This window comes from Zootoca vivipara, chromosome 1 (genome assembly GCF_963506605.1).
Source record: "Zootoca vivipara chromosome 1, rZooViv1.1, whole genome shotgun sequence".
In the NCBI taxonomy this organism is placed as follows: domain Eukaryota; kingdom Metazoa; phylum Chordata; class Lepidosauria; order Squamata; family Lacertidae; genus Zootoca; species Zootoca vivipara.
Window position 1 is genome coordinate 105,990,059 of NC_083276.1, and position 13,456 is coordinate 106,003,514.

The following is a 13,456-nucleotide window of genomic DNA, read 5'->3' on the forward strand; positions in this document are numbered from 1 at the left end:
GTCATCCACGACTGGACCTAACGGTCAGGGGTCCCTTTACCTTTACCTTTTAAAATTAAAATTAAAATTAGGACAAATGGGGTAATATCTTGCATACCTTTGATTTGAAGCTAATTACATCAGAGTCCATCATTCCAAAGTTAATTTGCGTGCTTTAAAATTAAGCATGGTAACTTACATGTAACTGGGAACAAGGATAGATTACCAAGAGTTTACTGGTGACGAAGAGCAGTGATTTGCAATACCAGCTGGGGCTTGTAGAAATCACACATATATAGACATATATGAAAGCATGTACAACAAGCACATTTATGCTAGCAAACACTGTAGGAAAAAAATAAGAAGCTGCTATTTTGAATGAAGCACATTGCCCTTCTCATTAATGCACACACATTACAATCAAAAGTTCCCTAACACTGAAGAGTTACTTACCTTCATTTAGTGTTTTCCAAAGTTCATATTCTGTATTGCTCCACTCTAACTCTAATGCACCTGTTCTCATATTTTCCTCGGTTCTTAAATGGCTCCTGCCTCCACCCAAAGTGAAAACAAGGGTCATGAATTCAGAGCTATCACCCTGAATAAACAGAAGGCTCATCTTGCTTGCCTGGCTGGAATCGATCTAAATGTGCGTCTGGCAAAATCTAACCAATGATGTACCAAGAACTAGACACCAAGAGTCTCCTTGGGAAGAAAGCTAAAAGCAATTTGACAGAATTGTCCTCCTGGTTTTCAGTACACGTGCTTGTAGGGCAACGGCATTTCAATGGAGACATCTAACATATTTTCTTTTTGGTGTGCAACCCTTTCTACTAACCAAAACTGGAAGAAAGATTACCTGGAACCTTCACATCCCCCTCGCACACGTAACATTTATAGTTCAAACAATATGATAAAGTCAAGCAGGAAGGGAACAAGAGGGGGCTTCACACAAACCCCTCTGTGCATGGTGGAATTGCGTGTCTTAGCTTTGTTGGCATCGGAAGGAGTAAAACATGCATAGACATAATGCAAGTAAAGCTCATTAGCATAGAACTCCTTCCAATGTCCAATAACACAGAGATGTTAGGGGAGCAAAGTACTCTACGCACAACTCCTTTCAATGCAGAGAACCCTGCACAAGGATAGCTAATAATTTGGGGGGTGTCTAATAACACTGCGGTCATGCATCCTAGCAGACAGAATACAGAGTTTATTTTGATTTCAAGAAGAGACCCAGACTCATAACGCATAGGAGTTTGGCAAGAAATGTTGAAGGAGTTAATTGAAAAAGTACATGGTAAGTAATTTGCAAAGCGAAACTTGTCAAATGGTCCCAACAGTACACTAACTTATCCATATTGCAATCTATAAGCCAAATTGACTAAACCATGATCTATTATCCTTCTTCACCCCAATTTTAACTGCCAAAGTTTCCCCCAAGGAGAATTAGGAATTGTTGTTCCGAGATATTCCTGCGATTTTACAAAATATTAACCAACCGCAAATATTATACACTGCTATAATCTCCATGGCTGCCTGGGTGAATCCATGACAGCAAAAACAAGGGGGGAACCCAACCACCACCAATGTGTAGCGATGCTATGTCCTCAGGGTAACTTGGTAATTTTAATGTAATGGCTTTCTGTGCAGAATCCTGGGAACTGTAGTTGGTGGGGATTCTGTGAATTTGCTGTCAAAATCTATAGCTTCGCTCCCAGAATTAAAGTTCCTCATTAAGGAAATAGAATGACTGCAGCAGTACAGCTATACCCCGAGGCCTTGTTCTCTTAAAACAGCAGATGATATGGCAAACTTGTTCCGTGAACATTCCTCACTGTGAAAAAACAACAAAAAACAATAAAACCCCTCCACAAAATAAAACTTCAGGTCAAGGAGATATGCTCTAGGCAGGCTTTCTCCCTGACATGTTGGCTTTATATCAGTAGAGAGGTTTTTGAACAGACAAACATCAGTCAAGTGAGCCCCAATCTGTAGTCTGAAGTTGTGCTGTCAAGAAACAGGTTTGCCTCCTCATCAGCTGTTTATGTGAACTAGCCCCAGTATCTGCAATGACTTACATGTACAGTTATGCTTTACTGACCACTTTAAAGCACTGAGCACTAGCAGGGGAAGCCGTATCGTTCAATTTTCCTTCATCTACTGGGACAAAAACGGAGGCAGTGTCATTTCCCAAGTGTGTGGTTCTGCACCATTTCGTGTGTTTTTTGGCAACACCTGGCTTTGTAGGGATGTGGGAAAGGTGTAGCAGGCTAGAGCCATGAGCAAACTGCTCCAATAGTTCAGGGTAGTACGGTACAGTGGTACCTCTACTTACGAATAACTCTACTTAGGAATGTTTCTACTTACGAATGGAGCTCCGTCTGCCATCTTGGATGCGGTTTAGGTAGGATTTTTTCTACTTACGAATTTTTAGATAGGGTTGCTTCTACTTACAATTTTTTTCTCCCAATGCATTCCTATGGGATTCGACTTACAATTTTTTTCGACTTACGAATGTGCGTTCGGAACGCATTAAATTCGTAAGTAGAGGTACCACTGTACTTGGAAGCACTTGGCAGGTATCTGCACACACTTAGTTTGTACCTGTGGAAAACTTGCCTTAAAAAAGGGGGAGACCATATACAGACCCCATATTCCCAAACTATAAGGAATGAAATACTGCCCACTACACAGAAAGAAGCTAGGTAGTCAATTATGCAAGTAGTAAGTGATGTAAGACAAATAATAGGGTACACAAAGGCACATTTAGATTAAGAAAAGGTTCCCATTAGAGAAGTCCAAATAAGGTAAGACAGAAAGGGGGAGGACACACGTAAATCCTTACAACTACAATTAAGCAGGGCCGGCCCTAAGGCAAGGCTGGGGGGGTGCAAGGCACCAGGGGGGCGCTGCCCACGCGGCAGCTGTGCTCGGAAACAGGAGGGGGGGCACCGTAGAGATAGTTCGCGCCACGACGCCAGCTATACTTAAGACAGCCCTGCAATCCAGTGCACCTGAGAGTAAGCCCCATTTAACTCTGTGGGACTTAAGTTCCAAACTAACCTGCAAAGGATCGTGCTGCACATTAGCCAAAACAAAGAACAGCGTCTCACAGATGAAACACACACACAAATGTCCTTAAAAACACACATTTATCATATCCTCCCTGGGGTTTGTTGTCCCCTCCCCAATCTTATTTATGTAGACTTTGCAGAAATCATCGTACATTCTCCACACTGAACAAACAACTCTATGTTTAATTCTATATTTCAGCCAACACCACAGAGACAAGCTAAAGAAAAAATATGTGTATGTGAACACAGCTTATTACAATTACCACATATATAAAATAACAAAGTTGACCTAAGAAGCATTTAAACTGATATACCAGTGCTCAAATTACAGAGAAAAGAGGGGACATTCTTAAATGAAATGCATAAGCCCCACCCCATGACTCCACCCAGTTTTAGCCGAATCATGCTTCCCATATACTGTATGGCCTTCTGAAAAAAGGGCCCACCTAAAAGGCAAGCGGGGTGGGGGTGGGGGGTGGACTTGTAATCCGAGTACTGGAATATAAATTCAACCTCAAAGGCCAATGATAACTAGATCAGTGTTTCCCAACCTTGTGCCTCCAGTTGTTTTGGGACTACAACTTCCATCATCCCTAGCTAGCAAGACCAGTGGTCAGGAATGATGGGAGGTGTAGTCCCAAAACATCTGGAGGCACAAGGTTGGGAAACACTGAACTAGATGACTGCAGTTTCCAAATTTAATTCTGCGAGATGCTGAGCACCTGGCAAGGTGATAATGAATTGTGAAGGTTTTTCCAGCACTTTCCAGGCGTCAGGTGCTCAGTCATTCACAACTACTATCATAAAGTCACACATATGACTGCAAGAATGAACCAGCTAACAATAGCAATGCTCCAGAGTGTAGTAAAAAAAATATTTCACTTAAGATTTATGATACTACGCCTTGGATCAAAGACTTTACTTTTTTAAAAAGCGGATACCTGCGGTCCATCTCTGGCTTCATAGAAGTCACCCACTCCTATTTTTGCACTGAAGCTGAAATTGTCCCTTGAGATATCCATTATTCCATTTCTGCTGAGATACTGAAAAAATCACATATTTTTCCACTTCAGGTTTTAAGTCATTACAGCCCAGCTTTGATGTACAAGCTAATGTTATAGAGAAGTCAAATGTGTGGGGTTTTTTGGCGCATATTCTGGCAAGGGGATACGAATTTACAAGAGGTCAGTTTAGAGGCAGGTTTAAGGTACATTAGCCTCGCATCACGGGCCATTTTGTATCAAGGAACTTTAGTGGAGGAAAAAGTTCATTTAAATAATTATGTGCATGCTTAATAAGTACCAGAAAGCATAATGTTTAAAATATACCTTTACTACTTCAGGGTACTGCCTTAGCTTCTTGCCACATGGTGCATAATATGCTACTTCCCCTTGAAGGCGGCCACCGAAGTTCCTTATTCTTGTTTCTCTTTGCCAGCTGCAGTAAAAAAAATACATAATTATAAATTTAAAGAGGCACAGCATTATAGTAACACATATGTAGGGAGGAAGTCCCTTTGAACTTACCTCAAAGCAAGGATGCATAGAGTTGGACTGCACAGCAGTAATGCTATGTACAACTTCCTGAGAGGAGGAGTCACTGAGTTAAATCACACTTACTTCTGGGTAATATATCCACTTAGAGGTGTACTGTAGCTCAGTGAACATCTGCCTTGTATTCAGAAGGTATTGTGTTCAATTCCTGGCATCTCCAGGTACAACAGGGAGAGGCCTCTGTCTCAAACCCTGTGGAGCCTTTGCCACTCAGAGGAGACAATACTGAGCTAGCTGGATCAATGGTCTAATTCAGTATAAGGCAGCCTCCTATGTTCCTAAGTAAATCAGGTTCCCAGTTTGCCAATAAGCTGTGATGGTGACGGTCATAATATTTGTAAACCGAAGAACAAAGTTGGAATCTAAGAACGCACGACTTCCATTAATTCCTGACCAGTGGCCATGCTGGCTAAGGCTGGTGGGAACTGGAGTCCGACAGTATCTGGATGGCACCAAATTGGCTACCCTAGTTCAGCTTTTCCTGTTGAAATCATCTCAAGTGGTTTGGCTGAGAAAGACAAGGAAGAGTCACTGCTAGTCAGAGTTAATGGGATTGGGCTAGGTGAGTTACAGTACCAGGAAGGTCAGAGAGCCTGTGGTGCAATAGGTCAGTGTATCTGTCTGTTAACCAGAAAGAAGGCTGGTGGTTCGAGCCCACCCAAGAACAGCTGTGGGCGGAATTCCTGCATTGCAGGGGGTTGAACTAGATGACCCTCAGGGTCCCTTCCAACTCTACAATTCTATGATACTATGACTCCCCAAGTCACATGGGCTATTAAACAGAGCTAGGCATATTGTAGCATGCAGAAAATTAAGCACCAGGAAAAATGTGCCCCTGCAGTCACCCAAAGGCCGCAAGTTCCCCCTTGAGGGCAAACAACTGCTTCAGCTGCAGCTTATATGAAATCTGAACAGCTGAAGCAGACCAGGAGAGTTTCAATGTAAGGAAAGAGTACAATGTGAGCTGCTGTTTTCAGATTTCAGTTGTAGGGTGCGGAGAAAGCAGAGGTGTTGGAAACTGATCCTTAGCCAGGGCCTAGTGAGACGAAGCACAAGAGAGAAGCCTCTGAAAAAGGCAAAAGGCAAACATTGTATGCAGTTCGTTACCTAGTGACTGAAGTAGGAAGAAAGATGTGGGCAAGATGCAAGCAACAGTGAATGTCAGTAAGCAGAATGAAGGCTTGAAAAATAGCGGATGTTCTACTTCTGCAGCAGGGACTAACATGTCTTGCCAATAATTTAGTTACTGGAACCCATCCCAAACTTGGCAACCCCCCTCAGAGAAACAAATAGGGATGGACGATGCAAAGCACAAAGCAACACAGGAAGCTTTCTGAATCTCTGGGGGGGAATTCACCTCTTCAGCAAATTATGTATGAGCAATTGTACCTCGCCCCTTACTCCCGGAACATATTCTGTGACTTGTGGGGTTTGGGTCTGATTCTTAATACAATACGAGATCTCAGCTTCTTGGTGAAGATTCAGACCTGAACATTGCAAAGAAAGCATAAAAAAACTACTCTGTTTTCCCCCACAAAAGGCAAATGGGGGAGCAGGGAGACTTGCAGAGGGATGTGGCTTAACCATTCTGATGCCCATAATAATAATAATAATAATAATAATAATAATAATAATAATAATAATAATTTATTATTTATACCCCGCCCATCTGGCCGGGTTCCCCCAGCCACTCTGGGCGGCTTCCAAAAAAACAGAAATTCTAAAATACAGAAATCCATCAAACATTAAAAGCTTCCCTAAACAGGGCTGCCTTGAGATGCCTTCTAAAGGTCTGGTAATTGTTCTCTTTGACCTCTAGTGGGAGGGCATTCCACAGGGTGGGTGCCACTACCGAGAAGGCCCTCTGCCTGGTTCCCTGTAACTTGGCTTCTCGTAAGGAGGGAACCGCCAGAAGGCCCTCGGAGCTGGACCTCAGTGTCCGGGCAGAACGATGGGGGTGGAGACGCTCCTTCAGGTATACCGGACCGAGGCCGTTTAGGGCTTTAAAGGTCAACACCAACACTTTGAATTGTGCTCGGAAACGTACTGGGAGCCAATGTAGGTCTTTCAGGACCGGTGTTATGTGATCTCGGCGGCCGCTCCCAGTCACCAGTCTAGCTGCCGCATTCTGGATTAGTTGTAGTTTCCGGGTCACCTTCAAAGGTAGCCCCACGTAGAGCGCATTGCAGTAGTCCAAGCGAGAGGTAACTAGAGCATGCACCACTCTGGAGAGACAGTCAGTGGGCAGGTAGGGACTCAGCCTGCGTACCAGATGGAGCTGATAAACAGCTGCCCTGGACACGGAGTTGTCCTGTGCCTCCATGGACAGCTGTGAGTCTAAAATGACTCCCAGGCTGCGCACCTGGTCTTTCAGGGGTACAGTTACCCCATTCAGGACCAGAGAGTCCTCCACACCCGCCCGCCTCCTGTCCCCCACAAACAGTACTTCTGTCTTGTCAGGATTCAATCTCAATCTGTTTTACAGAGAAAAGAGGGGACATTCTTAAATTAATCTCAATTTAAATAGTCCAGCAGGTTGCTTTGAATAATTTCCCAGTTCCGACTCCGAAAGTGACAAATGAGCTAGAGAGAAAAGGGGGTTTCAGGAGATGATATGTGGGTTTGGGTTAAGCCCCTTCCTACCCCCAAATTCTCACATGTGCTTCTTCCTTCATGTAGCCGTGGAAAACATGGGCCTGGGAACTTGCATTTGCAACTCATCATGGTCCAAACAAATTGCAAAATCACTACCTTTAGGAATGTTACTACATTACAAGAAACTGGTTTCACAAGTTTAATTCAAAATTGTATCTTACATACCCATACTCCAGAGGAATGCGCAGTTCTCGCTCATCTGTGACTCTGCGCCTTTTTGAAGTACCTTAAATAGAATTTAATGGATTAATTTTATAACACAGCAAGCCCAAATTACAATTAGACAATTGTAATTGTTCTGCTATTTGTTCTGCAATATGTTCTATTTTTTTTAACAAAAAGAACAAATCAGCAGAGGCTGTTTATACCCCTTTACTTGGTTTTTCCTTGCAACCCGTGTCTTGCAAAGAAATGAGCAGAACACAATTTGCTAACAACTGCTAGAGTCTATTCTCACCCAGAGAATTTAAGAAACAAACAGATTTAGGAACAACAGTCAACCAAACTATAGATCAACACCCCAGTCCTGAAATCACTTATGTTAGCATGTTTAACTGAAATAAAAGAAACCCTCTGATATAGATTGGGATTTTGTTATATAAAATGAACTGCAATACCGCTGTGGGTACTTGAGGAAAGCCCGGGAGAAGGTGTGCCCACAAAAGCTGGTGAGGGAGACTCGGGGCATAATGCGGCTGGAGTAGAACTCTGTGTCTTTGCTGCTTGGATATTAAGTGGTGTCGAGCAAGCTGCAAGACTGATGGAAGAGCTTTTGGCAGAGGATGCTGTTTTGTTCAGTTTAATCGAAGACTTCTCTCCTTCCGTATCAGTCTCTGATTCATCGGGTTCTTTATCATCTTCTTCCTCATCATCTTCAGATCCTTCAGTATCAGACCCTTCTGAATTACTATCAGATTCTTTGGGGGAAATGGAGAAGACCATAAATTACAAGAAACTGATATATTCTCATTACAGCATTCATTGAGACTTTGGGGGGGGGGAGGCATTCTGAACTATTTAGTGCAGGGAACCAATTTAATGCCATGTATGTTTCAGGCCCATTTATCGGTTTCACATCCTGACTCAGATATATAATCACCTTCTTCCTTTGCATTTACTGTCACCACCCTTTTACTGAAAGTACTTAAGACTTTCAGTAATCCAAAGAAGACCTTTCCTGGCTTGCCCAACTTATGACCCAGCAGCCAAACACAGCTCCACCAGCCACACATTGTAGCCTACTGAATGCTTGACTTGGCCCCTCTGCTGTTCTTTTAGAAGCTTCTTAGATTTTGATGGGCTACCATAGATGTCTGGTAGGTAGGCACCATGTGGCTTGGTCATTCACAACTTGTGCTGGTCTGCTAAAGGCTTAACAACTGGAAGCCACCACTGGTTAGTGCAAAACATGCCAGCTCTTCTCTTAACATATTAGGCAAAAAATTTAAGATGCACTTTATTTAATATGGTTTTGGCTCTGCTACATAGTTTTTAATTAAAATGCTGGCTCCTTCTTGGGGTGTACAGAGCTGCATTCTATGCAACTGCATAGGGGGGAAATGTCCGTTATAACCGTAGTATAACACCTAGTAAAACTTACCATTAGGGAAACCTTATTTGGAGCACTAACACCCCAATCCTAGGTGTTTCCACTTAAGCCCGCTGTGTTCAATAGGGCTTACTCCTGGACAAGCATGCATAGGACTACAGACTAAACTATTTAAACTAGTCCTTCAGACCCTCCTCACTCAACTTCCCATACTGTTTTCAAGGCTTCACACTCTAGTAAGAAATCTCCATGCATTTGAGCACTTATTCACTATGTCTCAACCCAGCTACATGGTTCTGTCTCTTCACTATCTCCTAACTTTAAAAAGTCATCTCCTCTTAAGCAGCATCAATAACATTTTGAATAAGCTAGGTAAAGCAATGTTTTGAATAAGTTAGCAGTTGAGCTGGCTCATCAATTAACGTTTTCATAATTCTCATTCCAAAGTTTATAATTTCCATATAGAAACCAGGCGAGAAGAATTAACCTTATAGCATTTGCAGGAGGGGAAGGGTGCCTTTAGAAGGCTAAAGACATGCAAAGAGTTTTTTAAATTAAATAAACCTGATTGACTATCATCAGAATCCTCATCTTCCTCGTCTTCATCCTCATCATCCTCATCGTCGTCGTCGTCATCATCCTCATCATTTGAATCCTCAGAATCTTTACTGCTAAGAATGTCTGAATCAGTTCCTCTGAATTGTTCAACCAATGATTTTGTGGAAGGGTGGTTGTGTTGTGTTTTCACTGCTGTCATTGTATTATTGCTGACTGCCTTTTCCTTTGCTGGGCCAGGTAATACAGGAGAGGTAGAAGACATAACAGGTGTCCGGTTGCTTGGTGTCTTTTTCCCACCCGTGCTTAAATTTACTGGTGAGGAAAAGGTTAAACTGCTGGAAGTAGATATGGTTTCATTAACCTTGGGCTGGGATTTGGATTTGGTGGTAAGTGCCAGAGGAGCTTCCTGAATGACGCTCTGAATCACTCCATTGGGCTGATGATTACCTAAAAGTGCATTGGTCAAGAAAGGATTAGAATGGTTGTTTTCTAAAGAGGTGTGTTTTTGATGGGCTGGTGGAGAACTGGTTGGCTTTGGACTTGATACTGCTGCGATAACCTTCTTCAGGTTCCTAGATGATTCGTGGTGTTTCTTCAACTGTGCTGGGAATGTCTGCTTGTACTGTTCCTGCAGAAGCACAAAAGATAACAAAATATATAGCTAAATGCCGTAAGCAATGGCTTTAGCAGATGGGCTCTGAAACTTTCACTTCCAAAAGACAGGCAGATAAGATATAAATCTGTGTGGGCAAGGAAGCTGCTTTGAACCTCCTAAGTGAGGCAGGTTGCCTTAATTAAGAAATTAATAAAGACTGACTCATTGAGAGCTGTGACTCACTAAGAATTTTGCAGGTACAGAAAGAAGCAGAATGCATTCTTTGTCATTCTCAACAGACACTACTAAAACTGCAGAATGGAGTCAGAAGGTATTCCAACGGTTAATGATGGAAGATTCTAGTCTCTGAGACATTTACCTGATAAGGGAAAAGGAGTCACAAAGATTTGTTATGAAAGAAGAAGGGTTAAGGTATGGGGCTTGCATCTGAGTAAAAGGGACTGAGGAGGAATGGGGTGTTAACATGAGGCTTAGGGTTGGAGAAGAAAGGCATAAAGCAGGCTTTAATTGTTTAAAAGCATTTGTTTCCATCTTCCCACCTTTCCCATAAACCTGCCCATTCAACCCCTTCTTGTCAAATATAATCCATTTGACTGTACACCAAATGAAACCACAAGTGATATCTAAAGCCTAGTTCCAAATACATCTGCATATAACAGCAAAAAACCAGAACCTAGTAATTGAGGATTGTACTGTAGCTGCGAAACAGACAGCATGAGCTGTCGGTAAGTACACTGTTAAGATACACTTTCATGGTCTCTGAAAAAACTTGTGAGGTATTTTCTAAATGTGTCTATTTTAAAAACCAAAGGCAAACAAGGGTCTATCAATAGGCAACTAGTGCTTGGCTGATATGTATCAAACTCTTTTTACATTCATGCAAGTGAAGTTGTTATCACCATACCTTAAGCATGCTATTTCAAGGGCAATGAGAATACCATACCATCTGCTGAAAACAGTAATAATTACTGAAAATATAAAATGAGTAATCATACAGGATTGCCATGGCAGAATTATGTACATATTATTTAAAAAATGTCCACTATGTAACCCAAACTAAGAAACTAAGGGCAAAAATTTAGGTTAGACTTTTCTAATGGAGTGAATTTTCAATTTCAATCCATCAGTGTTTAGACACTGAGATTCCTAAACAGAATCTGCATATCCAACATCTCAATCTTTCATTGCAAGCATGTAATGAATGGATCACAAAAGCTCCATCTTCATATTACCTTCAGGTTTTTCTGAAAGCTTTCACACTTGTACATGACAGCATAATGTTCAAAAAAGCAAGAATCCACCAATACTCTGAGAAGGTATGAAGAAAAATGAAATCCCACTTCAATTGTCTTCCTGAAGACCGATTTGTAAAGACTTTGTAAGATAAGGACCTTGGTATTGTGCTCCTCTTAAATTTTCCAAGGTTGGTAGCGCATGTTTATTTTTGCTCCATCTATTTTCCCAAAGGACTGTAGTCTACAGATCTAACAGAGGTTTAGGACATTCCAAGAAGCCAGTAAGAAAGGAACCTGGGCTTTCTTTTGCCTTGCTTGTGAGTCTCATTTAAAGAGAGAGACGTTCAATCTCTCTCTGTAATGGTAGACGAGCACGCACACACACACACACCTTTGGACAAGTATGGAGAAAGTGTAAGTTCATCTCCTACTTCCTTGTAAAGTCTGAAGGAGCTCTTGAGACTCTGCTTCCTGACTAGGGCCGCCTATCAGAGCTGGCTTTGCCATTGGGCAAAGTGATTAGCTCTATTAATCCAGGACTTGTAAGCCAACAAAAACCCTTGGTCTAAGTCTGGCAAGCAAGCCTGGCTTCTTAGGGAAAAACAAGCCACGATCCTGGATTTTGATATCACAATAAGCTAATCAGAGGAGATAGCAAATTTTAAGTGATTGGGCTGCATGCACCAACACACAACTGTAGGCTGTCTTCAAGGTTCATTAAATGTGAATTCAGCTCCTGTCTAAGTCACAGTGCAACCTTCCCAACCTCACGGCCTTCAGATGTTTGGGCTATTTGCCATACTGGCAGGAGGTGATGGCAAGCATAGTCCAAAACATTTGGAGGACACCAGGTTGGAGAAGGCTGATCTAGTGGAGACCAAGCACTCCACCTGAAAATCTGATGGAAGTAGAAATCCAGGATGAATGTGATTGCTCCAAAGGAGGTAAGGAGATGATATAAGCTTGGCCTGTGTGTGATTGGGCATTCATGTGGAGCAAGCAGTAAGTTCCCACTATATATTACCTGCATGGTGGAGGAGAAAGGGGCAAGCAAGTTCCTCCACCACTGGAGCAACAGTATCAGCTCTGGGAAATACTCTAAATCACGTGTCAGGATATTTCTTGCATTTACATTCTCCCTGTTCTCTAAAGAGCTCAAGGCAGGGTATGTGGTCATCGTCACTCGGCTCATTTTGTACTCTCAACAACCCTGTGAGGTAGGTTACAGGTGAAATGGTAACTTGCCCTAGGTCACCCTGTAAGCTCCATGGCTGAAAAGGGATTTGAACCTGGGCTTCCTTGGACTCAGCTGAGCACTCTAACCACTGCATCACAGTGGCTGACATTTCTAGACTGCATTCTTACTATCTACAGGAAGAATTTTCAGCTACTGATTCTGAGAAGCAGGTATTGCAGATGAACGTAACATAATTTCCAAAATATTGTTTTAAAATTCTAATGTTATACCATTAAGGTTGCATTCCTGAACACACTTACCTGGGAGTATTGAATTCAATGGCGTTTTACTGCTGAGTAAAGGATTGCACTGTAAACCTTAAACTCTTTATAGTGAACAGTTTTAAAAAGCAATAGTGTTAAACCTTCCACTATGTGCAACTAAAAGATCACCTTAGATTTTCATGGATTCCAATATAAATTTTTTTAAATAAAAAACAACAACACAACAACAATAATGATATTAATGGAATATGAACCCTTACACAGAGTACAGAAAAGTACAAAGAAAACTAATATATTCTCACCCGGTTTGATCTTACATCAATGGTCAATGGGCTAGGTTCTTCAGAGGTATTTTTATTCCCTGCCTTGAGTAGATCAGGAGAAGGAACTATAAGTTTTAAGAAAGTTTCCTTTTTGGCTTGATTTACCAAAGACAAAGGGTTCACATTGGGCACCAATCCCGTAGACTGTATTACGCTTGTGTGTTTGTTCACAGATTCCTCCTTTGCCTGAGAGCTTTGGAAAATAAAGGGAAGCTGCTGTGACAAAACCTGAGGCTGCTTCTGCTGGGACTGGAATGACGGGTGAGTCTGGCTATCAGACACAAGAGGTATTGGCTGGTGTATTCTCTTTTCCTGGGGCTTTTCCTGGGATTTTTGTCCATCGGCTTTCATGTCTGGTCCGCTATGCATTAGCACCTACAAATAGAGAAAGCGTGTATCTTGATTTCTCCTTAGCTGCATTGGGTACAATATGCAGAAAAGTGAGGTACT

General features: G+C 42.1%; 1 protein-coding gene across 18 annotated transcripts in view; it reads right to left on the minus strand.

Annotated features, from left to right (window-relative positions):
• The window catches only part of BAZ2B (bromodomain adjacent to zinc finger domain 2B), a 190,725-nt gene that overhangs the window by 51,419 nt on the left and 125,850 nt on the right, over positions 1 to 13,456 (minus strand). For 14 of the 18 annotated variants that reach the window (XM_060280111.1, XM_060280101.1, XM_060280108.1 and 11 more), the window contains 6 exons: positions 12,986 to 13,381; positions 9,378 to 9,999; positions 7,882 to 8,181; positions 7,430 to 7,490; positions 4,385 to 4,493; positions 3,998 to 4,099 (listed from right to left, as the gene is read on the minus strand). In XM_060280111.1, the coding sequence (XP_060136094.1) occupies positions 3,998 to 4,099; positions 4,385 to 4,493; positions 7,430 to 7,490; positions 7,882 to 8,181; positions 9,378 to 9,999; positions 12,986 to 13,381 (1,590 nt within the window). The remainder of the gene's footprint in view (positions 1 to 3,997; positions 4,100 to 4,384; positions 4,494 to 7,429; positions 7,491 to 7,881; positions 8,182 to 9,377; positions 10,000 to 12,985; positions 13,382 to 13,456) is intronic. The other 4 variants (XM_035132244.2, XM_035132143.2, XM_060280125.1 and 1 more) reach the window with 1 other exon arrangement.